General features: G+C 40.9%; 1 protein-coding gene across 2 annotated transcripts in view; it reads left to right on the plus strand.

The window, feature by feature from the left end:
- LOC124861374 (neural cell adhesion molecule 2-like) overlaps window positions 1-26,764 on the plus strand; it is a 715,631-nt gene that overhangs the window by 674,113 nt on the left and 14,754 nt on the right. Inside the window, exons 20-21 of one of the 2 annotated variants that reach the window (XM_047355064.1) lie at window positions 21,822-22,029; window positions 22,383-22,422. In XM_047355064.1, coding sequence (XP_047211020.1) covers window positions 21,822-22,029; window positions 22,383-22,422 — 248 coding nt within the window. The remainder of the gene's footprint in view (window positions 1-21,821; window positions 22,030-22,382; window positions 22,423-26,764) is intronic. The other variant, XM_047355063.1, reaches the window with a different exon arrangement.

A 26,764-nucleotide genomic window follows, 5' to 3' on the forward strand; every position in this document is an offset into this window, starting at 1 on the left:
CATTGATTTTACTACTAAATAGATGAACTCAAAGGTTATACGTTAATTTATTATAGGAGCCTTTTTAGGATGATCTTTAACAGGTGTGCTTATTAGTGTGCTGTATATGGGCTCTAAGCTCATTAAGCTCCAAATTTTAATTCCAAACAGAAACATTACAATTGCTAACTGTTTTTGGGGGGAAATGGAGAAACCAGAACAGATTGGTCTCCTCTACCTCTTCCATCCAACATATAAAGTGTAGTTATTCTATAATAAAACAAAGTACGTACATCTAGCTGCCCCATGCCAGCATACTAAAGCAATGGCAGAAATTGAAATAGTTTGATGTCTGAGTTCTCTTGATTTCCCTCCTGCAGCCTGACTCAGTGGGGCGCCACCAGTGCCGGGCTTTGTTGTGGCTGTTGCATTTCTTTCTTGGCTCTCTTCTCACATTTTTTTCTGGCCAAGAGGCTTTGATTGAAACAGCTATGATGGATTTTCTTTGTAATAATCTCACCAAAGCACTTGTGTGGGGGGTGTTCTTGACTTTTTTTTCTCCTGTCTTCTAAGAGCTTGAGCAAAATATTTTATTTTTTTATTAGTATTTGCAGAAAGTAATCCCAGTGAATCAAAAATCCCTTTATAGCTGCCCATTTCAATAATAAACCCCCTCATAAATTTTCTAAATGTAAGCTGTAAATTGTTAAGTGGCATAATAAAAATATCTTTTTGTTTTGTCATTTACTGAATATAAATGCTAAGAATGTAATGAGATAATGTTATCGCTGTAATGAGTTTTCTGAGATGAACACATTTTCCATATTTTATCCCATTTTTATCATGTCATGCTAAACAAAAGTAATTTTGTGTTCAGACAACGGTCTCCCTCCATACAAGGCTTCAGGTATATACTGGCGTCCAGTGAAACAATAGGAACTCTTTGCTTTTTAAAGATGATAGTTCAGATTTTTTTAATGAGGTGCTATGGAGTAGCTTTGAGCAGAGAGTGTCTTACCTGCAGTAGATCAACCTTTTCTCAGTGTGGAATAAAACCTAAGTTGAGGTACTAGCTAGTCAGAATGCATCTTAAAACAACTTCTATTTAAAATATATTATAGTGGTTCATGGAAATGCTTTTTTTTTAAACCTTTAAGCAACGTTCGCTTAGACTTTTCCACTAAAGAGATGTCTGTTGGTGTTTATACTGTGGACTATGTTGGTCCCCTTACAGATAATTTTCTTTGTTGTAAAATAGAACATCATATCTGATGCAAAAGTACTTCTGAGTAAAAAATTCATATTGTAGAGTTTCATTAAACTGCTGTAGCATTTTTTATCCTTATCTGGAGGCACATTTAACAGTTGACGTGTGAGTGATCATTAGGGAAATGTCCTACATTAGGTAATAACTTTTCTTAGGATATTTTCTTATATTTATTAAAAACATGTACAGTAATTCACAGTCTTTATTGCTGCAAAGCCTCATAAACCCAAATATTAAAAAAAAAAAGAAACAAATTTCAACATCAAATGAGCTGCTTTACTTCACTATTTTAAGTCATAATAGAAAAGCAGCACAAACACCAGGAGTATTAAGCAGCGTTTTATTAACCTACTCGGAAGTGGCAACTGGGATGTTGAAGTGTACGTCATCTCCAAGTTTTAGTGTTTCAGTTTTCCTGCTTGTTTTCGTTTGCTAGCAACCATACACAGCAGTGTTAGAACAATAACAATGACAATAAACACTGTTCTACGTGGTATTACAGGCATATGAACAGCGTTGAAACATCTCGTCTTATAAACACTGAAAAATAGTACGGCTGACTAAATGTTTCACAAATGATAAAGAACTGCTAAAAACAGTCATTGTATAAATGTTTTACTACTATTGATGTGAGTAGCCACCATTTTTTAATGCGGAAGTCGGGTATGTTCGTGTTGCCCCGACTTGTAATTCTGACTTTTGCGGGTGTTCCAGTTGAAATTTCTTACTTAAAGGTCGGAAATTCTAACCTTGGAATACAAAATGATCATAGCATTGGTCACAACCAAACAGTCAGTTCCTGGGGTTGGGTAACATTAGTTAGCCTATTGGTATTATTGTGGTATGATCAATTTTATCATTCAAAATTATAATGGTACATGATACAATATTATCAATTTCTAGCAATTACTATCCCTACACTTTTACTGAGTCTGAAAATCATGACAATAAGCTGTGAATGTTAGCGTTAGCAGGCTAACTTTAGCAAGTTAGCATGCTAATGTTAACATGTTAACATGGCTGAAGCAGCAGTGCATTATACTCTGTTTTGGTTGATGTTGTGGGAAACAAATCTACATTATTTACAAAGCATTATTTGAAAGGTCCAGTGCGAAATGGCTGAAAGCTGGATGTTTGTATCAGTAACCATCAAGTGCAAGAGCCTCTGCTAGATTTTTTAAATATGGTGGTTTCAAGACAGCAGAAATAGGCTGTATCACAGACTCACTAGCGGAACAAATCAGAGCCGGGCCGGGGGCGTGGCAAATGACCAGGCCTTTTAATATAGCTCATTGTAACATAATTTTACAACATACACAAACCCGCAACAGCAGGGCTTACAAGCTTCAGCAACATGGAAAAAAACTGTCATTTCGAAGTCCATCAAGGACATGAAATATAACACACCAAGCGAACAGCAAAAACATTAGGCTACATGGTAATTAATGATAAAACAACACAAATTCAAAGGACAACATCGGATCGTTTTGACACCCACTTTATCTATTTAAAATCAGTAGATTTTAGGTTTGGTAAAACTAGCACAGCGGCCCATATGTTCACAAACAAAATTTCAATATGAAGTACTTTAGGCCTACTAACAACTATTTGAAGGGCATACGACGAGCCTTGCGCTCCGTGAACTACTCCACGCTGCTCTGAATGTCCAGTTTCTTTTCTCTCTCATTCTCTATGGACAGCATGGCAAGTCCACTCAGTCTCTCCTGTCCCACTGTGCTCCTCGAGTGGTTTTTAATTAGTTTTAACTTCGAGAATGAAGGCTCAAAGGTTGCAATGGGAAGAGTCAAAAATAAAAGGAGGGCGGTGCAAACCTCACTGAATGTAGAAGTTACTGCTGGGTGGTTGAAAAGGAGCATTTTTGCCAGATCTACAACAGATTTTTGCTTTGTTATCTGGTCCCGAAAAGAGGTTCTAAAACAAAGCAACTGGCCAGAGAAGCTGTGGCCGATGTCCCGACTGTAGTGCTCACTAAGCCGCCGGGCAGCTTGGTGTAACTCCTCATCTCCTGCTTGCAGCAGTGTGTTGGGGTGAATTGCCTCAAACATTTTCACAGTTCTGTTTAAGCTGGTGAATCTTTGGGACAGTTGCTGGATCATAATATCAAGACAGGCATTAAAAACGTGCACCCGAAAATTGCTCTCTGCGTCAGTGAGAGAGCTGTCTTCAGAAAGTTCATCAAAGTGACGCTTAACCTTTCTGGCCCTGGTTGCTTCAAACTGCGTTTGACTTTCCCATTTTCTGGCTAGAGCAGGAGTCGCAGACTTAGCTTCAGCAAATTGCTCCCTAAACTCCGTCAAAACGCTTATGGCGTTTTGCAGAAGAGTAGATGCTTTCAGAATATCCGCGTCCTTAGCTTGCAGTAACTGTGAGGCAGCGTTTATACACTCAAGAATCTTGGTTTGCATGTTTACCAAAAATATGAAAGAAAATTTGCTTATGGTATTCTTGAGCGCAATTGCTTCACTGCGCTCCTCTTTTTTGTCACTGGTCAGGGATATTTTGACGAGGACTTTTATAATGTCTCCATATCTGTGCCTTAACACATCATGTTGAGATGACCAGTGAGTGGGACAGAGGCGTTGTATTGTGACAGTTCTGCTCTCTGGCATCATTAATTCACTGAAGAGCGCCCATCGTTTGATACTGTATACAAAAAAGTTGTACAGGTTCTCTACAGTGTCATAGAACTGCTTAACTCCAGGGACATTTTTAACAGAGTCGTTGAGAGCAAGGTTGAGTTTATGAGCAGCGCAATGAACATAACCAGCAAGGGGCTCCCTCTCTGTTATTCTTGCCTGTACACCTGAATACGCACCACTCGCAGCCCCATCATAGCCCTGTCTACAGCATTTAGACAGATATATTCCATTTTTTCTCTATAGAGCCCAGGTTTTAGTTTTCAAGCTCAGACGCTGATGAGCCCACAGTCGCTTCAAAACCCAAAAACACTTCATTGATCTGTATATCTGTTGGAATATCCATGTCATTCCTAACAACAGTTACATAACGGTACACCTGGCTGGTCTATCTTTGACACAACTTGCGTTGTGTCCATGATAATGGAATAAAACGGGGCTTGGTTTATTTAATTAATTATGACATCTTTCACACGTAGACAGGATGTAAATTATCTCATCTTGAATTTGGTGACTTAGGTATTTCACTAACCCTTCTGGCCGGTTAATTAGCTCTTTCAAACCAGGGTTGTAGCGAGCTAATAACTCGATTATTGACAAAAGGTTGCCAGCATTTCCTTGACCTACAACTTCCCCCGTGGCTCCTGAAAGACAGGTTGCAAGAAGAGTAAGGGTGACATTCACAATGTGCTCCAGGACCTGTCTCCAAAACGAGGCTGCATTACGCACATTCCTCTCCATTTCACCGTCTATTGTGCTGTTGAGTTTCCACTGCTCATAGACTATGCATGCACCAAGATTTATTTGCGTGGATTCATGCTTCTCAACTTTGGCAGAAAGATGTTTCCAGTCTCTTATTCCGTTTACCCATGCATTGTTGTAATACGTGGCATTTCGGTTGGCAAAAAGCCAACAACAGTAATGGGGGCGCTGTGCCGGTCCATTGTGGTGAAGAGAGAGCTGAGCCGAAAAGCAAAGCTCTCGATTTACTGGTCGGTCTACGTTCCTACCCTCACCTATGGCCATAAACTTTGGGTCATGACCGAAAGAACAAGATCCCGGATACAAGCGGCTGAAATGAGCTTCCTCCGTAGGGTGGCCGGGCACTCCCTTAGAGATAGGGTGAGGAGCTCGGCCATCCGGGAGGGGCTCGGAGTAGAGCCGCTGCTCCTCCACATCGAGAGGAGCCAGTTGAGGTGGCTCGGGCATCTATACCGGATGCCTCCTGGACGCCTTCCTCGGGAGGTGTTCCAGGCACGTCCCACCGGGAGGAGGCCCAGGGGACGGCCCAGGACACGCTGGAGGGACTATGTCTCTCGGCTGGCCTGGGAACGCCTTGGGCTCCCCCTGGAGGAGCTGGAGGAGGTGTCTGGAGAGAGGGACGTCTGGGCGTCTCTGCTGAGTCTGCTGCCCCCGCGACCCGGTCCTGGATAAGCGGAAGACGACGAACGAACAAAAAAGCCAGCAAGGCTCACAGTAACAGCAGTCTAATTTGGGGAAATAGCACATCCAGCTGCGGGGTAGTTTCATCCTAACTTTAGTGGTAGTGGTGTAATAACCTACCGAAAAACACTGATTGTCTTTATCAGTGGGAAATGGACCTTTGGGTCTGCATGGGCCCATCTTAAGGATATATCTTTTAATGTTGGCGTCCTGGATGTTTTCAACAAAATTGGCCTGATCAGTCGGAAAACATTCCAGATGAGAGTTTTCACCTGTAGTGGGAGCAGATCTGCTGCTGCTTTCATTTTCAGTGTCCAGTGCGGGTGAGAAGGGGAGCTGCTGGTCAGGCACCAGGTCTGGCTCTACCCTGGAGCAGCCAGAAACTGCTGAGTCCCTGACATCACCGCTATACCGCCGAGAGAGAAAAAATGGGATATTAGCTAGGCAGGCTGGGCTACTACAGTTTACAGTCGCCAACAGTCTACAACTAACTCACACAATGTGAAAAGTGATTGTTAGAATGGCTACCTGTAATTAACCTGGCTCCATGGCAGTGCTGGCCGTTTTGGCGGGCCTGAATCGATGCCAATAAAAAAGTCGGCTTCATCTCCAGGACAACGCACAAAATATGTGTCCAGTTTGTGTAACTTGGCTTTTCCTTGCTCTCTTTTTTCCTTTTCTTTCCGCTTTGCTGCTCCACTTTTATGCTTGTATGAAGTGCCACTCATGTTAGCTTAGTCGGTAAAAATGCTCCACTTAGTTTACAATCTGTTGCCTAGTGACTGAAGATGACGTTGGTGGACAGTTGGTGACTCGTTTTACCCAAAATACACTTGGAGAAAATATCGGTGATCCACTTGAAAATTTACATGTCATAAAGTTAAATGTAAGAGTGAAAATAAAGCCAGTCATGCAGAACAATATTTTATTCAATATTTTACACCTACTACATCGCTAAAGTCAGTTGGTCTTGTAAAGCTTTTAGAAAGCATCACTCAGTCCTGACTGTGGCACCGTTTAAAACCTTCATGTAGACTTGAACGTTTTAAAGTACGTTATTCCTTTGGGTATATACTGTGCTCATCTGGATACAACCAGGAGAGGGCCCTCCTTCTCCAACGGTCGTCAGACATGATAGAGGTCTGGTTGCTTGAAATTTTATCCTTCCTCCCATCCGGGCCCCTTGTAGGCCAGGGCCGGAGGCATGACGTCCTCCCAGGCCCCCCTGAAGCCACACCCCTGCACAGACTAATCAAACAGGCAATCGCAGGGGTCTTGCTGTGTCGACGCAAATGAAGAATTATCTCAAATTTACTTGTTGACACTATGGATCTGAGTTTTAAGACATTCCTCAGATGTTAAAAAAATCTTACTGTTTTGAGGGATATTCCAAAAAAGAACTTGATCAAAAATTAGACTTAAATCTGGAGGAATGGACTTCTGGGAAAATACTAAATCAACCAGTTGCAATTTTATGGCAGAGATGGCATTGTCCAATGCAAAATCCAATAATGTTTCAGTTTTGTTAGAGTTTAGCTGTAGATGCATTTTACTAAGCCATTGGCCACTGCTTGTCAAGCAGTTAGCTCAAGAAGAAATTTTGTGGACCTCAAGGGTACAAATTGCAGCACAAGTGAGCAGCGCAGGTGAATATTATGAGTAAAAAGATTATGGGAAACATCAGTTAACTACTAAATCATCTGATCCAAAGGAGGAATATGTAACAAGATCAATGTAGATCCAAGTATGGAACCCTGGGGAACTCCACAATTGAATTATGTAGATTAAGATATTACCTTGTTTGCAAGCACACTGAAGCTCCTTCAAGATATGTATGATTAGCCGCCATCTTAAATCTCCAGTCAGAACTTTTTTCTGTTTCCAAAAACAGATGTTCAGACAACTGTCTAGTGCAGATCAGACAGTTTATACAAGTCCTAAAGAACTCCATTTTCAAAAATCTAGACTATATTCATGGTTAATTGTAGAGTTTTACATATTTTGTTCCATTTTGGTTTCATCTTTCTTTAATTTTTAGGGACATGATGGAATCTGTGATGTGTTCTTTTATACACTTGAAACCAAGTTTGAGACCAGGTAATTTAAAAGAAAGACTGCTAGTATTAACAGAGCGATGTACCTGTGTCCTTCTGAGAATCAGTTTTATTCCTGATAAAAAACACTGCTTTGCTCAATAAACCCTGCTGAAGAGCCAACGCAGCTCTGGAACCAGTATACCAAGATAAAAACTGCATCTGCTGCTTAACGTGATTCTGAGCAAGTTCTCCGAATGTCAGCCAATATAAATTAAACTGTCTTGGGGGGATCTTTGCAAGCGGAACGACAGGGATTAAACTGTAAACAGAAGTGTAATCAAAGACCTCTGTTTGTTTGCTTTGTGCAAAATATGCCATAGTCAACATAATTATACTTGTAATATACTCACTGGTGTACCAATATGATATAAGATCCCAGCTGATGCGTTCCCACTTATTTATTCATAGAGCAGTTAATTCCATTGCGATCAGAGGATTGGGTTTCTGAGCACATCTACAAAGAGACAATATCGGTGTCATCCTGAAAAGCAGAAAGAGGAAGAAAAATGATTCAGACACTAAGTTTGATATGTAATACTACTGACTATCCCAGCCACAACATCCAGCTATGATGTGCACAATAAGAGTCTGTTTACAATGATAAAGCAGTTTTGAACTGGAGAGCTTGTCTAAGGATGGAAAAATGCATACCATAGCTAGGTGTAAATGCATGCTGATTACATTTAGGCTCAGATAACTGCTGGATCCCAGCAAGTATGGATTGCATCCTTTGCAGCATGATCACATTCTGATCAACTGACATCTCAAGCTGAGGCGTCTCCTCTCTGAATGCACCTTCCCATGCCTAGCCTCCCCAGTTTAACTCACAGGACAGCTGGGCTGTTGGGAGATGTCAATCAAAGAGAAAACCACCTCACCAGATGGGAGCAACTTAATATTTTGGACATATCACCATCCTGTGGTGCAGGCCCATGAACTGACCTTCAAAAAGTTTGCTTTTGAAGTTTGAAATGGAGCTAGACATGCACGATACCTTCACCGTCCACTTTATTAGGTACACCAGTTCGATTCATTTTTATACTAATAGTGAATCAGCTAATCATAAGAGAGCAACTCAGTGCACTTAGGCATCTAGATGTGGTAAAGAGGATCTGCTGCAGTTCAAAAGCACCAGCGTGGGGAAGAAAGATAATTTAGGTAAATGTCAGACAAGAATGAGCAGACTGGTTCTAGGTAATAGATGGACACCAGTAGCTCAAATAACCACTTATTACAACCAACATATGCAGAATGCCATCTCTGACCCTGAAGGTAGATGGGCTGCAGGAGCAGAAGACTAGACCAGGTGCTGCTCTTGTCTGCTAGGAGCATGAAACTGAAGTAGGGGATCTGTTTTGACTTGTATCAATGGTTCAGGCTGCTGCTGCTGGTGGTGGTGGTGTAATGATGTGGGCCCCTTAATACCAACTGAACATTGTTTTCACACCACAGCCTACCTGAGTATAGTCGCAGAACATGTCCATCCCTTTTTGACTTCAGTATACCCATTTTCTGCTGGGTTTTAGAGCACAGAAAAAGCAATCAAACCAGACTATGGTGAGGAACCTACCAAATGGAAAGGGACATCTGTTAATTTAGCCATGATTTATTATTTTTTTAACATTATCTTATCAATTTTATAGCTCTATGCTTGAGATTCCAAAGATTTTATGAATCTTTAAATGAGTAGTAGCTATGCCTTGTAAACTGATGTTTAAGCATTAAAAAGTAAAATGTGTGAGGGAGGAATAATTAAAATAAATCAAGTGTTAATTTTTCACCTTTATATACACTTATTGACCACTTTATTAGATAAACCTTGCTGGTTCCGGGTGGGACCCTCTTTTGCCTTCAGAAGTATCTTAATTCTTCATGGCATAGCTTCAACAAGATTTCAGAAACATTCCGCAGAGATTTTGAGTCCACATTAAGAAGATATCATTCAACAGTTGCTGAAGAGCAGTACATCCTAAAGCTGCCCGGTTGGATTGAGATATGGTGACTGTGGAGATGACAGGAGGACAGTGAACTCTTTGTCATGTTCAGGAAAACCAGCCTGGGATGATTTGGGCTTTGTGACTTGGTGCATTATCCTGCTGGAAGGTTTGCTCAATTTGAACTTCAAGTTGTCTTCATCACGTCTACATGCCAAAATGCATTGAGCTGCTACCATGTGATTGGATTCTTGCAGTGTAATTATTAGTTAATATTTAAATTTAAAAGTATAAGAACTAGGAAACATTGGGAACCTCCATTCCTGACTCTGATGGTCATTGCTAAAGGTTATTGTGGTTTTCAGGCATCATCTTGCTTGTTGCAGGGAAGCTAAATTAGTCCCCAAATGCATTGATACAGTCAGCTTTTTCTCTCCAGAGCAGCTCCAGGACTGACCCAGTGCTCCGTTTTAGTTTGCTCAGTTTGTCTGAGTCATTGACTCAGCTGAATAAAAGCTGCTAACCCTACAAACCCCTTCGTATCATAGCCTGATGAAGAATATCTTTCAGCAACCGTTGAAGTCTTCCTCAAGACTTAGGCTGTTCTCTGTTCTTCTTGTAAATAGCTAGTGTTGCATTACAACGTGCCAGGAATAAAAATGTGTGGTCGCTCTCTGCTGTCAACCTTTTTCTTTATAGTGCTGTTTTTCTTGCAGTTTTAAGATCAAATTTTAGCAACAAAGATCAAGGGCTTGATGCTTAAATTACTTCTTGAACAATTTTTAACCCCAGACAGAAGCAATTGCTAAAAAGTGGACCAAATCTTTTCCTTTGAGGTAGATTGTTAAAAATGCCATATACTTGTGCATTAAGAGTAATTTCCCTTGGTTTTTCATTACCTCTTTGCTAGCTCTTGAGTGCACTTGAACTTCATCTGGGATTGACTTCTTCCTCTGAGGAAATTGACAAAAGAGAGGATTCATCCGTCTCCTTCAAACTAAGCTGAGTTTAATTATTAAGTTTCGTTTTCTGAGGGCGTCCTTAAAGAAAGTTTCCCCTCAGGCCTCCTCATCACATATCAAACTGATCCATGCAAATTAATCTTCACATCCATCCCCTAACGATCATGTTTATCCCTGCTAATGTCACAATCAATGAGTCCTCATCTGGTCATTGTTAATTGAGTCACTTCCTCGCAGATTCAATCTATAGAGAGTCAATCACGGGTCAGGCCTAACGAGATTTTATTGTCAGAGATGTATATGAATGTCTTCAGGTGCCATCCATGCTCTTGGATATCTATGTGTTGAATAATCTAGCTAATAGGCCTATAGATCAACAAGTAATCAGAGGAAGCCAGGAAATGGGTTAATAGAGCAGAAAAATAAGAATTAATTGTTGCTGGGTTCCCAAACCAGGAAAGTTTGATAAAACTCCAGTTGGAAGAACAAACGATTTACTGCCAAAAGGCTTTGATTAAAACATGTTGATGACTCTGCCATAATGTGCAAAGACAAACACATCCATCCATCTAATTGATCTTTGTTGCTTTAATGTTTAAAGTTGGGTTTTCAAACTAATCTATAAAAATCAACTGCTTGTAAATCACTCTGAAACATGCAGTCAGAATACCCCATTAAATATTGCCCTTTCAAAGAAAGCAGTGTGTCACATATAAAAAGGTTTGATGTGGAGACTTTTTCCTGCCAAGCAGTTTGTTGTGTGACACTGCGGTCTTAAAAATGAAGCTTTGCGCGGACATGTCCGGCGGACGTCTACATTGAGTCTGCATTGAGTGCACCTCGAGTACACACTGACGTCCATGGACTCAAATATGTTCTGCCTTGTGTTCTTAGCCTACAGGAGTTGCCCCTGGTGTTGTCTTCTGCTGCTTCAAGGTTCAACTTATTGTGCGTTTAGAGATGGTATTCTGCATACATTGGTTATAGAGAGTGGTTATTTGATCTACTCTTTCCTTTCTGTCATCTAGGACCAGTCTGCCCATTCTCCTTTGAAAGTTACTTACATGCCTTTCTTTCCCATTCTGATGCTCTGGTTGAACTTCAGCATGGTGTCTATATGACTAAACTGACTGAGCTGCTGCCATGTGATTAGCTGACCAGCAATAATGTTAACAAAGAATTGAACAGGTGCTTTAATAAACTAACCGGTGAGGTTCTTGAAGAACCGTCAGCCTAACCCAAATAATTATTGTTTTTCTGAATCTGGCTCCCCTGCACGGCCTTGATGGCTGGCTATCTTCAACTTCTCCTGGAAGTTATGTAAACATGACGCTCTGCTCCCTCCCTTCCCTGAGGACATCTGTGGACCTGCTCAGAACTTTGTGGTTCCAACGTACCATCAAGGACAATGGCCTCTGTGACAGTGCTTCATGGACTTACTTGCACACACACACATGCTCAAGATAAACATATGCACCCCCTCACATCCCCTTCACCGTTCCCGGCATGATGTTGTTTTGTAAACTTGTTGATTCTTTGTGCTGAGGTTTTTTGCAATCTCAAACTGTATCCTGCTAAGGATAAAGTGTGAAATATGATTTTTTTTCTCTACTTACCTAATGTGGCCTCTTTTCTCATCTAGCAAGGGCAGCGCCTGTGAGTGGGCAGCAAAGCCTCGGTGACCCGTCCCCCTCTTGTCTTGTGTCCTGATGTCTGTTTGGATGGGTTGTACTGGAATTCTAATTTCCCCTCGGGGATCAATAAAGTATCTTTGAATCGAATTGAATTGTAATTGAATGGCTGTGCACTAAAGGAAGTAATTTGCACAAAATATTAAGTCAATGCCATCAGATGAAGTTGCTGCCTATTCTCCTTTGACATCAACCAGGTATTTTGTCCACACAGCTGCTGCTCACTGGATAAATTCTCTATTTTTTGGTCCACACATCATAAACCAGAGAAATGCTTTTCCATGTAAATCTCTGTAGACCAGCCTGTCTGGCACCAACAACAGTTTAATGTTGAAAGCCATTAAATCCCCTTCTTTCCCCATTCTTAGCTGCTGTTTGAACTGCAGTAAATCATATTTACCACGTCTAGATGCCGGAACAAGTGAAGTAGCTACCATGTGATTGGCTAATTGGATATTAGTGATAATGAGTAATTACACAGGTGTTCCTAATAAAGTGTCCTGTGAGTGCATATATTAGCTACAGTGACAGAAATTCAATATATAGTACAGTATACAGGTCCTTCTCAAAAAATTAGCATATTGTGATAAAGTTCATTATTTTCCATAATGTCATGATGAAAATTTAACATTCATATATTTTAGATTCATTGCACACTAACTGAAATATTTCAGGTCTTTTATTGTCTTAATACGGATGATTTTGGCATACAGCTCATGAAAACACAAAATTCCTATCTCACAAAATTAGCATATCATTAAAAGGGTCTCTAAACGAGCTATGAACCTAATCATCTGAATCAACGAGTTAACTCTAAACACCTGCAAAAGATTCCTGAGGCCTTTAAAACTCCCAGCCTGGTTCATCACTCAAAACCCCAATCATGGGTAAGACTGCCGACCTGACTGCTGTCCAGAAGGCCACTATTGACACCCTCAAGCAAGAGGGTAAGACACAGAAAGAAATTTCTGAACGAATAGGCTGTTTCCAGAGTGCTGTATCAAGGCACCTCAGTGGGAAGTCTGTGGGAAGGAAAAAGTGTGGCAGAAAACGCTGCACAACGAGAAGAGGTGACCGGAACCTGAGGAAGATTGTGGAGAAGGGCCGATTCCAGACCTTGGGGGACCTGCGGAAGCAGTGGACTGAGTCTGGAGTAGAAACATCCAGAGCCACCGTGCACAGGCGTGTGCAGGAAATGGGCTACAGGTGCCGCATTCCCCAGACCTGGGCTACAGAGAAGCAGCACTGGACTGTTGCTCAGTGGTCCAAAGTACTTTTTTCGGATGAAAGCAAATTCTGCATGTCATTCAGAAATCAAGGTGCCAGAGTCTGGAGGAAGACTGGGGAGAAGGAAATGCCAAAATGCCATATTAAGACAATGAAAGACCTGAAATATTTCAGTTAGTGTGCAATGAATCTAAAATATATGAATGTTAAATTTTCGTCATTACATTATGGAAAATAATGAACTTTATCACAATATGCTAATTTTTTTAGAAGGACCTGTATAGTAAAAATGTATGAAATATGAAGGCAAAATACAGACTGAGACTTGGGAAAATCTGAAGATCTGAAGAGGTTTTTCAGCACGTTAGGAGAATAAAAAGAAGTTACAGAGGAAAAGACAACAAAGATGGTTATTATTGCTATGTCTTGAAAATTATAGAAATAAATATATTATTGATGGCAAAAGAGAGGCAAAATTAATTTGTAAACCCTAAATTGAAAATTGACAGCCAAATAAATTTGATAGCAATGGAAAATGTTCCAGTTATCTCTTTTTGAAATCAACAAACAAGCATTAGCTTACCAGATTGAGTTTTCTTCATTCCTGCTTTTCGTCCAGAATGCAGATGTGATTAAATACGCCAAGCAGGAAAGCATTCAGACCGTGTTGTCAGGATGTTTCTACCAGACTGACCTCCAGCCAGAGAGCATGAAATAGGGACCTGTGCTGCAGCACGATTAGTGCTGCGGTTCCCCCCAGTTAAAAAAAATATTACCACAGAAGCAACAGAGTGGATACGACCACCCCATGGATAGATTTAAAATAGAAACATGCTCGGCACAACTGATTGTCTGAGGTAGGGACTGGAATATCTTAATTGGGTGGAAAAAAAAGGGAAGACTCAGATATCTGCAATTGTAGCTTTTTTTGGTAGTGTTTAAATTGTTGGGAAATGTTTTACTGGCGAGTGATTCCAAAGATTAGATTACAAGATTGTAGATGTAATGAGACAAAAACCATGTCATTGCTTTGAAATTAGCATAGAATTAACATACATTTCACAGCAGCGTTGCACGTGTGCGGTAAATATAAGTTGTATGCCAATTGACTTAGCTGGAGATAAGATTATATATGCTGAAATGTTTTTTTGGTAGAACTGCAAATCTTTGCAAGCTGTAGAAACGCAAGGCAAACATCTAATTCTGGAATGAGCAAAAGAAGGAACTGAATTAGAGTTTAAAGTTGGGGATTTTGATACTGTGAGCCAGAAAATGCCTGAGATTTGCCTTTGCAGTCTATTGCTTCATTTTATTGTATTTTTGTCAGGCAGTAAAAGCCTCTTCCCTGGTTCATGGCAAACATCTTGACAAATTACCCCCACCTTGTGGCACTGATGAGGATTAAAGTGGAAGACTTAGACTGGAGTCGCACTTAGGTTGCAAGAACTAAAGACTTGACTCATTGGGCTGAGTGGCTCAGTGATTCTGATGGGATGGGGGGGGGACCCTGTTTTCAGTGGGTTCCTCCTGTTTTATCTGATGAAAGTAGTCTGATTGCAGGCAGCTGCTCTCTGCCTGCTCCCTCCTTAAACTCTCAACTCTTAAAAACTCAGACCTCGGCAGATCTCTGTTTCAGCAAAACATGTCTTAGTGAGCACACCCCGGATTGCGCACTACACGTGCGGGGCTTCCAGCTGTTTTGAGCAGGCCACAGTGCGGAAACAGAGAGGAGGTGAATGGTGCTTTGATATAAATGAAGGTTGGTGTAGTGATGTCTACTGCAGGTTTGAAAAGCTGGCATTCACACCTCCCACCAATCTCCACCATCTACTGTGGATCACTTCTGGTTCCTAGGAAGCACCCTTCTGACACTGTTGAGAAGAAGGCCCAGCAGGGACCATACTTACTGCAGTAACTCTAGTAGTAAAACCTTCCACAGGTCTTGCTGGTTATCTTTTACACTGCCATTATAAGGTTTGTCCTGTGCTTGTCCAGCACTGTGTGGTTTGGCTCATCCACAAAACAAGACAGGTCCAAACTGCAACAAACAGTTAGGTCAGAAGACAGGATCATCAGAGCTGACCTTTCCTCCATCCAGGACCTGAACAGGTCTAGGGTCAGGAAAAGTGCAGTTAACATCTTTGCAGAATCCACACATTCTGGACACAAACTAAATGGCAAAAACCAGCCGCCACAGAGACAGTTTCTTTCCCCAGTTTTCTTTTCTCTGTCTCTGATGAACACTTAACAGTCAGAGTGCCTAGATCAATACCAGGCATATTTGTAGCTTTTTGTAGATGTTTTTATTTATTGGAAAGGAAACTCAGAAACATTTTGGAAAATATTCACACCGAACACTAAATTCCTGGAATTGTTAAAAATATTTCTAATAAATGTGACCTTAGTAAAAAAAAACACTCTATTTCCCATCTCGGTTTGTACTTCATGGCCACATTTGCCTCCTTCTTTAACATGTGTGAATTCTTTGAAGGACCAAAATACAAAATAACCTCCATGTTTATCACTTTGTTTGTCTTTTCTAAATGACCCCCACACTTGGAAATAAATGTTAGGAAAAAACTTAAAAATAGCTACAAGAAAGCAAGCTTGTAACATATCAATCCAAGCTCAAACTGTCAAGGCACTGCAGGGATCCTTAGAGTAACAAAAGTTTGATGTTTATGGATTAGTTCTGATTGAAAAGCCAGACATTTAAGATAATCTTTATCTGGACTCTCCTAAGTGTTTCCCATAAAAGATCTGTGCTCAATACGTTTGTGTTAAGAACATTCCTTCAGCAGCAGTTTAATGGTTCACATTATTTTGGATTTATAAAGCAGATACAAGCTTTGTGTTTGAAAAGTCCAAGCACTTATGTTTGAGCTTAAATCTACAGCAGACTGATGATAAAAGTGAGTGAACTATGGCTCAGATGAGGGATCAGCACTCCTTTTCTCCTTTGGAAAATGGGATTGTTGGAGGGCAGCTCACGAAGTGTTGTTTACTGCCCCTGAATCTGCAGCTTCAGCAGCCAAATTAGCTCAAATAAACCTTCAAAAGGGTAAGATAGAAAACAGTAGCCTATGGCAATGGCAAAGATATTGATCCAGTCTTGAAGTTGTAAATCCCACATTGCCCCATTTTATGAAAAAGCAAAGAGTTTTAATTAGAGCTCCCTTTGCCACCAGGTTCTCTGCGTCTGTCTCTCTGTGCCTGGGATTGCTGCCAGGCTCTATTGTCTGAAGCTTCGGCTGCAGGTCGAGAACAAAGTCACAGACATGAGAATCATTTGGGTTGAGGCTTCTGCTGTGAGTGCAGGAATATTCAGGTGTTTTTGTGGCCCAGGCTCTGTAATGCACTACAAGCCAACCACTGGGTCAACAATTACCTTCTGGAGTGGTTTTCTGAAATGTATCACAATTAGCCGTTGTAGCTAATAAACAATAAGTTCGTTTTCACAACAGTTTTGAATATTTTAAGAATTCTCAGTTTTCGGTTATTTTATTCCTTTTATGTTTCTAGTTTTCCATGGCTTTTATATTTTAGTATGGCCTTTCTGAATATTTTGCAGATCAATTTGAAACTTTTCTGGTCATCGTATGTCTCTTGTATATAATAATTTTGGATACTTTTGCCCAAATCTAACACTTTATTGTCAATTAGAATCTCTTAGTGATCATATAGCATCTCATTGAAGGAGTCCTACATCTTTTTTACTAATTTTATGCCTCTTTGTGCTATTTTTCTTGATCCCTCTTGTTGCTTTCCTCACCAGCTGTAAATGTCAGCAATTCCCTTGGGATCCTGACATTGGGCTGAAGGGATCCTTCTGTAATACTGTATTTCAAGCTTTTAAGCTTAAAGCCTCATAGTCCCTGTTTGAGTTCAAGAGCAACATGCAAGGTTAATTATATTGAACTCTTCTCTTTTTAAAGGGGAAATTCAATGATGGCTGCATATTAAAACCTGTCTTTGAGAGCACTTGTAAGATTTCACCTTGGGTTATCATGACCTCGGCTGAACACATTTCAACCTCTGTAATTTTTGTTTTGTGCATTAATAACTGCTATAAAGCTGTTGTCTGGACCTTGAAATTGTTTACAGTGAGCCCTCTGGGTTTTGCTTTCAATTGAACATTTATTTGGACAGCATCCAAAAGGAGATTTTGCCACCTATTGACTTGTTGAGGTGATGAAACACAAAATTCATGCTTTCGTTGAATATGTAATCTGTTGGTGTAAATGTTTCTTAATTTTGCTCTCATCAACAACTTTATCAGGAGTTAGGAAGTTAGTAGAAAGGTCTGCAAAAGTGACCTTCTGTGGCTTACAGGGTACTGAATAAACATGTATGAATATTCCAAAGAAGAAAATGCGTTTCAGTTCAGCTTAATTTTCTAGAGCTAATTCATTTCAAGGCACTTTACAGCTATATTCATAGAAAATTAAAGATATCCAAATTTGGTCCTAATTCAGTTCAATCCAGATTTATTTCAATACAGTTCAATCACGTAGTCAGATTCAGACATGCAATGTCAACTGGTTTTTGACCTTAGTGTTATTATAGATGTATGGCGTTTTAGAAGGTCCTTTAAATTTATGGCAAGACTCTTATGATTGTTAAAAACTAGCATCAATAACAAACCAGAAGACAGTCTTCCAAAAAGATTTGCAGCTGGATGCGAAAATTTTTTTCCAAGAACTTCAGTAGCTGGGGCACAGCTTGAATTGAAAGACGTGTTTTTAATAATAAAATTAATAACCTAACAAACTGAAATATTTCCCTAAATAAAGGAGAAGAAACACTGTTGATAAAGACACTTGCCTGGTTAAAAGCAGCAGGGCACAACGGATAGTAAACTAGTAAGACACTCCCCAGCCAAAACTGAGGGATCAGTACCACAAATAGTTTTATTGACAGACAACCTAAAATTTTATATTTTTGACATTAAAAACTGTAGAAAATGTTCACAAAGTTCAATAGAAGCTGTAGAGGCAAATGGAAGGACTTAAAACAGGGTTTAAAACATTAAAACAACTTGAAGCCAATGACTGTTAGAAGAGTTGAGGCTTGAGAGAAAGCTTGATTTAGCTCCCTGTACAGCATTTTGATATTTATGTAAACAGTCTTTGAAGATTCATAAAGACACATGAAGTTTGTCTTTTTACCATTGCTGGACACAGTGGCGCCATCATTCTGATTAATTTATTTAAATCTAAAATATAAACCAGCACTCTAAAAATGTTCAAGAAAAAAGTTGTCCATCTAAGGAAGACTTTGCAGCAATCCCTCATCCTGAGCAAGCATGTGGCGACAGTCGGTAGAAAGCACTCCCTTTCAACAGGAAAGAGCTTCTTGTAGAACCAAGCTCCACATGAGAAGTTCTTTGCTACAACTTGGCTGTAGGCTGAGGAGACAGGAAGGAGTCACAGTTAAACACAGAAGTATTGAGCCAGGAGTACTTTCCAAGAGAAAGAAAAACAAAGACAGCACACATAGTTTGTGGCAGAAATAGCTCCATCAATAGCTTTATCCAGGAAATGGTGAAAAACAGAAATACTGAGCCAGTTGTTCTTTCCATGTGTAAAGACAAAGTAAAACAGGACGCATAGGAAAGAGATCCAGTTTCACACAAAAGCACTGAGCCAAGAGTACTTTCTATGGAGTAGAAAAACATAGTGAATACACAAAGTTAAAAGTAGCATTAGTTTATTCAGTGACTCTGTTTAGCAAGACAGACATCTAAACACAGAATGCCTGAGTCAGCGGTACTTTCCATTAAAAGAGAAAAGAGGGGGAACACAAAGTTAACAGTAGTATATAAATTCATTAACAGAGAGTAACAGGACAAAATAGAGTGAGAAAGCGTGGTCAGTTTGTCCTTCAGCAGCCTACGCCTATAGCTGCATACAGAGAAAAGCTAAGCCTCTCTGACTTTAAGCTTTATCTGAACAGGTAGGTTCATTCTATCTCCAGTCACTGATTACTCACAGCCATGCCTGACCTCCAGTAGTTCTCTCTGATTCTGTTCATTTTGTTCAACCCCAGGATCACTTAAGGCCCCAGCTCAATTCATTCATGCCCCATGGGAGCTGCACTTTACTGTCCTACATTCATATATTTATTTTATTAATTCAATCCATCGCAAACCCTGCTGCCTTTTTCTGAGACCAGTGTGTTTTCATGACTGAAAAACTTAAATTTCTGTACCACATAAACCTGTTACTGGCTGCAAGCTGTGAAACGAGAGGCACCCAAAGGATTCGAGCTGAAACATCAGTATGTTAATGATACTTTGTGGAGAAGTAGAGTTGGAAAATGTGCACTACATCTCCCCTGCAGAGATGCAGACGGCCACATAACGCTGAATGAAGATGCAAGGCCTGAGGGCACACAGAGTTCTGTAGTTTGAAACACCCAAAGGTTTATTGGATTTTAAAACAAATCAAAAGACCTAAATCGTCACGAAAATAGATTTTCGGATCACTGCAGATCTCCTTTTCCTTATTTATTCAAGTCTTTGAAACTTTAATCCCAAATAGCGGAAACTTTGTAAAGCAGAAATTGATTTGTTTTGGAGGAGATTTTGTGGGATTCATGCTAATATTCAAGATTATTCCAGGCTCCACTGAGAATCGCGGATTAGTTTGGAAACTAACCAGCTCGCTCCGACAGATTTTATTGACCTTGGAGTCATTCTGAGAAAGTTTTAGAGTGAGTCTGCTCAACAGCTTTTCTCTTTTTCACTCTTACATTACTGTTGTACCCTTTGTCTAAAATATTGGCATGTTATATAGCAGGGGGCTGACCTTCAGCCTCGAATCTGCAGGAACCTGACCAGAAGCCTCGTCCTTCAGCAGCACAGAGACTCCATGCTGGCTCCAGAAGTGCTGCTGTCCACCTGACTGTAACCTCTGAATTTTCTTTATCTTACAGAAAAGCATATAAACTTCGACCCTGCGTAAGCTTCATTAAATTGTATCACACTATATCTAAAAACAAAAAGTTTAATATTCTTCAAATCAGTTTTTTTAATTTCTTTTTTTATTTCTCAGGATTATTATTTAGTATAAATCAAAGATAATTACTCTTCAACAGATGATTAAAGGAAAAGCCACAAGAACAAATAATCACCAAAATCAAAAAATTAAATGTATTGGTAAAAGTAAGATCTGATCTCTAGATTTAATAGTTTTTATTCTCTATAAATAATACTACAAGCTATAGGGATGTTTCATGAGTAGGGAATAAATGCTGAAACCCAAAAGAAAACATTTTGAGTACTAATAACTACATTTATCTGAAAGGGGAAAAGACAAAATTAAGAAGAATTCAAAGTCATTGTACCACAATTGATCCTTCAGTTTTCAACTGCAGAACTGCCAGAGAGAGAACTGGAAAGGAGTGCTTTACTTTAGTCAAATGCGCTGTTGTACCTCTTATGGAGTTCTGCAGGCATGGGATTCATCACTTCTGTCTCTCTTGGCCAGAGGGACAGTCAACCTTTTCTGCTAATGCAGCCTGATCAACTCAGAGCTTGCAAGCTGGACTGATTTCTTCTGACACTGGATTTGGATGTCTGCATTAGGAACCTGGTGACATGCTTAAGAAAGTACTAAAAGATGTTGGATAAACAGCCTAGGTCTATGCAGAGAAATTGGAATCCTAAAATAACCTGACAAATGTAACAAAGAAAGTACATTATCATAAGTAAAACTCACAGGAGGGATCAGTTCTGACTCTTACCCGGTCCGTAAAGGCTTCAAGGAAGGTTTGCTGGTGTTTTCTTCTCTGACTGAGTAGGGCCCCAGCTCTCACTCACTTCATGGGGGAGGAGCCATCAGGAGGGATTGATCAGCCAATCGGAGGTGGACTTGTGATAATGTCACTTTCGACAGCCAGCAATGAATATTATTACTATGACTTTTCCTGAATATTTTCTTGAGACCAGACAAAGACCAAAAATGTCAATAAATAGTGTTTTTTTTTTTTCAAACAAATCTGGATCCAGTGGTAAACTGGTGCTAGTTCTTGCTTTGCCACAAAGTACTTTGTGTTTCCACTGTCACATGGTCTTTGCATCAATTCTGAGTTGGGCTAGAAGAAAGATCCACTTTCTTTAGAAGCCATAGGCGAGCTAATGGAGACCAGCAACCAATTAAAACTTTATGAGCGCAATGTTTAAACCTCCAAGGTTTTTTGATCTACCCAATTCAAGACAAAAACATTTATTTTTAACAATAATTAATTCATAAAACAATTGACTTTAACACTATGGAATAAGCGGTAGAAAATGACTGACTGACTTTATTTGATATTCAAAGTTGCCATTAACCAAGCTTATTTCAAAGCTTTGGAGTTTCTTTTACACCAGACACATTGGAGAGGTTTACTACTGGACCTATAGTCCACAAGAATATTTTGAATTGATGTGGGTGAAAAAAAAAACATTACTGTAGGTGAAAGTTCAAATTAAATGTGTTTATGTGCACTACAAACTCAAATTGCTAACAAGTGTGTTGTCATTGTGTGTTGTATGTCTCCGTGTCCATTTCCCTGCCTTAGCAGAATCCCTGTTCAGCGGCTTGGGGCTCGGCGCGGTGGTGGGTCTCGGTTTGGGAGCACTTCTGCTGCTCCTCGTGCTGGTGGACGTCAGCTGCTTCTTCCTGCGTCACTGCGGCCTCCTCATGTGCATCACACGCACGCTCTGCAGCAAGAAAACGGCCACTAGCGGCAAGGGCAAAGAAATGGAAGAAGGCAAGGCGGCCTACCTGTGAGTATCCGCTTTCTTGTGTTGTGTTTCTTGAAATCCTGAATCAATTGTTTGAATTACTGTAGCAACAGGGTTGATGTTTGCAAGTCACCAGGTCCTTCATGCTTGGAACATCTGCTGTGGGTGTATCAACAAACTTAAAAGATCTGAAGGGATGAATGAAAATCTGTAGAAACTCTTTGAGCAGCTTAATACTTTGGGCATTAATACTCACGGAAAATCTGCAGTCAGTTTAATCAAGTGTCACAAATTGTAACAATTTTGACAATGCCTTTCATGTCATTGTAAGCATATAATCCTCCTTTATTTGCTATGAATGAGCAAAGGAGACTTCTTTTTACCGTTTACTGTAGGTACACCTACAACAGCCGCCCCACCACCCTTTCAACCACAGTATGTCTCTGATTATGTCTTTCTCACTAACGTCTGTGCCTTTCATACAATGTGCCGTGAGTCCTCTCCTCTCATTTGCATGCATTCAGTGTCTGCATGCTCATAATACTGTGTGGTGGTGTTTCAGTAGTCTGTAGCTCACGCATTACTTTTAGTACCTCTGTATTATGTTATGCTTGCAATGCAAATGTTGTAGACAAGAGTATCGCTGCATGAGCTGTTTGTGTAATAGAACACGCACTCTTGCTTTGCTGCTTCTCAACGTACAGCATGCAGCGTAGAAGCCCACCCATCCTTAAATTCACAACTCAGAGGCGATTTTCAGAATCAGCCCCGCTGTTTTGCACAGGGAACCAGACAAAGCCAGGTCGTCCGAGATGGCGCCCACAGTGTCGGATTTGTTGGCCTCAGCAGAGCCGTTTTTGTTTTTTATGCTGCCAGTATGAGAGGAGGAGGAGGAGGAGCAGGGAGGGGACTTTGTCTTTTGCTGAGTCACCAAGTGACTGGCTGCTCAGACTGCGTGAACAGAGTGTCTGTGTGACAGCAGAGCGATGCAAACGCTCCATACAAGCAAGCGTGGTGTTTGTTTAACAGGGCATAGATGCAGATAAATAGCAACTCTGAACATGAACTTAAAATATTGTCATTCTGTCTATTCTGTTTTGCAATGTTTGTGTACCCATATTCTTAAAATGTTGATATTCTTTCTGTTATATTTTCTTGTGATGTTTTATGTCTCATGCCCTCTATATAAAGCCTCTCAATCCTACATTATAGTGTTTCTGCAGACTGTCTGACTTCTTGATGCCTTTTAAAAATCTGACATGCAAACTTCTAAACACAGGCTTAAAGCTCTAGAACTGTTGCAGAGGTGATCATAAAAAGCCAGTAAACAGCCTCAAAGGAAAATAGGTACTGATCAATATTTATTTAAATTGTAGTGGTTGCAGAAAAGGTGCACAGCTTCAGATTGAAATTGCCCTGTTATTATTATTTATTTACAAATAAGCCCACCAGCGTACTTAGCTGTCTAAGCAAGAAAAACAACATCTAGCATTGAGCAAGAAAACTTAACTTTCCAAGGTCCCAGGTTCTCTACAATGAACTTTCAGCTTTGCTTCCTCCATTGCTCTGCCATGTTCCTCGGTCATCCTTGGTGTAACTCATCTCCTCTTGTTTTTTTATTGTAACAGACCACCACAATAACTTTATTCTTCTCAGCGTTCCTCAATATTTTTCATGTAAAAATTCTGAAATACACTGCTCAAAAAAATAAAGGGAACACTCAAATAACACATCCTAGATCTGACTGAAATATTCTCATTGGATACTTTGTTCTGTACAAAGTTGAATGTGCTGACAACAAAATCACACAAAAATCATCAATGGAAATCAAATTTATTAACCAATGGAGGCCTGGATTTGGAGTCACACACAAAATTAAAGTGGAAAAACACACTACAGGCTGATCCAACTTTGATGTAATGTCCTTAAAACAAGTCAAAGTGAGGCTCAGTATTGTGTGTGGCCTCTACGTGCCTCTATGACCTCCCTACAACGCCTGGGCATGCTCTTGATGAGATGGTGGATGGTCTCCTGAGGGATCTCCTCCCAGACTTGGACTAAAGCATCCGCCAACTCCTGGACAGTCTGTGGTGCAACGTGACGTTGGTGGATGGAGCGAGACATGATGTTCCAGATGTGCTCAATCAGATTCAGGTCTGGGGAACGGGCGGGCCAGTCCATGGTTCAATGTCTTCATCTTGCAGGAACTGCTGACACACTCCAGCCACATGAGGTCTAGCATTGTCCTGCATTAGGAGGAACCCAGGGCCAACCGCACCAGCATATGGTCTCACAAGGGGTCTGAGGATCTCATCTCGGTACCTAATGGCAGTCAGGCTACCTCTGGCGAGCACATGGAGGGCTGTGCAGCCCTCCAAAGAAATGCCTTCCCACACCATTACTGACCCACTGCGAAACCGGTCATGCTGAAGGATGTTGCAGACAGCAGATCGCTCTCCACGGTGTCTCCAGACTCTGTCACGTCTGTCACATGTGCTCAGTGTGGACCTGCTTTCATCTGTGAAGAGCACAGGGCGCCAGTGGCGAATTTGCGATTCCTGGTGTTCTGTGGCAAATGCCAAGCATCCTGCACGGTGTTGGGATGTGAGCACGACCCCCATTTGTGGACGTCGGGCCCTCATACCATCCTTATGGAGTCGGTTTCTAACGTTTGTGCAGACACATGCACATTTGTGGCCTGCTGGAGGTCATTTTGCAGGGCTCTGGCAGTGCTCCTCCTGTTCCTCCTTGCACAAAGGCGGGATAGCGGTCCTGCTGCTGGGTTGTTGCCCTCCTACGGCCTCCTCCACGTCTCCTGGTGTACTGGCCTGTCTCCTGGTAGCACCTCCAGGCTCTGGACACTACGCTGACAGACACAGCAAACCTTCTTGCCACAGCTCACATTGATGTGCCATCCTGGATGAGCTGCACTACCTGAGCCACTTGTGTGGGTTGTAGAGTCCGTCTCATGCTACCACGAGTGTGAAAGCACCACCAACATTCAAAAGTGACCAAAACATCAGCCAGAAAGCATAGGTACTGAGAAGTGGTCTGTGGTCCCCACCTGCAGAACCACTCCTTTATTGAATGTTTCTTGATAATCGCCAAAGATTTCCCCCTGTTGTCTATTTCATTTGCACAACAGAAGTTTGATTCACTTGGAGTTATATTGTGTTGTTTATGTGTTCCCTTTATTGGATGGATGGATGGATGGATGGATGGATGGATGGATGGATGGATGGATGGATGGATGGTAATCTGATATTATCAGATGATAATTTGATCAGTGGTCAGGGTTTAAATATCGGCTGTACAAAAAACAGAGTGGAACAAAGATTAAGAAAGGAGGATGGATGGATGGATGGATGGATGGATGGATGGATGGATGGATGGATGGATGGATGGTTAATCGGATGGATGGATGGATGGATGGATGGTTAATCGGATGGATGGATGGATGGATGGATGGTTAATCGGATGGATGGATGGATGGATGGTTAATCTGATGGATGGATGGATGGATGGTTAATCTGATGGATGGATGGATGGATGGATGGTTAATCTGATGGATGGATGGATGGATGGATGGTTAATCTGATGGATGGATGGATGGATGGATGGTTAATCTGATGGATGGATGGATGGATGGATGGTTAATCTGATGGATGGATGGATGGATGGATGGTTAATCTGATGGATGGATGGTTAATCTGATGGATGGATGGATGGATGGTTAATCTGATGGATGGATGGATGGACGGATGGATGGTTAATCTGATGGATGGATGGATGGTTAATCTGATGGATGGATGGATGGATGGATGGTTAATCGGATGGATGGATGGATGGATGGTTAATCGGATGGATGGATGGATGGTTAATCGGATGGATGGATGGATGGTTAATCGGATGGTTAATCGGATGGATAGATGGTTAATCGGATGGATGGATGGATGGATGGTTAATCGGATGGATGGATGGATGGATGGATGGATGGATGGTTAATCTGATGGATGGATGGATGGATGGATGGTTAATCTGATGGATGGATGGATGGATGGATAATCGGATGGATGGATGGATGGATGGATAATCGGATGAATGGATGGATGGATAATCGGATGGATGGATGGATGGTTAATCGGATGGATGGATGGATGGTTAATCGGATGGATGGATGGATGGTTAATCGGATGGATGGATGGATGGATGGATGGTTAATCGGATGGATGGATGGATGGATGGATGGATGGATGGTTAATCTGATGGATGGATGGATGGATGGATGGTTAATCTGATGGATGGATGGATGGATGGATGGTTAATCTGATGGATGGATGGATGGATGGTTAATCTGATGGATGGATGGATGGATGGTTAATCTGATGGATGGATGGATGGATGGTTAATCGGATGGATGGATGGATGGTTAATCGGATGGATGGATGGATGGATGGATGGATGGTTAATCTGATGGATGGATGGATGGATGGTTAATCTGATGGATGGATGGATGGATGGTTAATCTGATGGATGGATGGATGGATGGTTAATCTGATGGATGGATGGATGGTTAATCTGATGGATGGATGGATGGTTAATCTGATGGATGGATGGATGGATGGATGGTTAATCTGATGGATGTATGGATGGTTAATCTGATGGATGGATGGATGGTTAATCTGATGGATGGATGGTTAATCTGATGGATGGATGGATGGATGGATGGATGGATGGTTAATCTGATGGATGGATGGATGGATGGTTAATCTGATGG

Source organism: Girardinichthys multiradiatus, chromosome 24, assembly GCF_021462225.1.
Source record: "Girardinichthys multiradiatus isolate DD_20200921_A chromosome 24, DD_fGirMul_XY1, whole genome shotgun sequence".
In the NCBI taxonomy this organism is placed as follows: Eukaryota; Metazoa; Chordata; class Actinopteri; order Cyprinodontiformes; family Goodeidae; genus Girardinichthys; species Girardinichthys multiradiatus.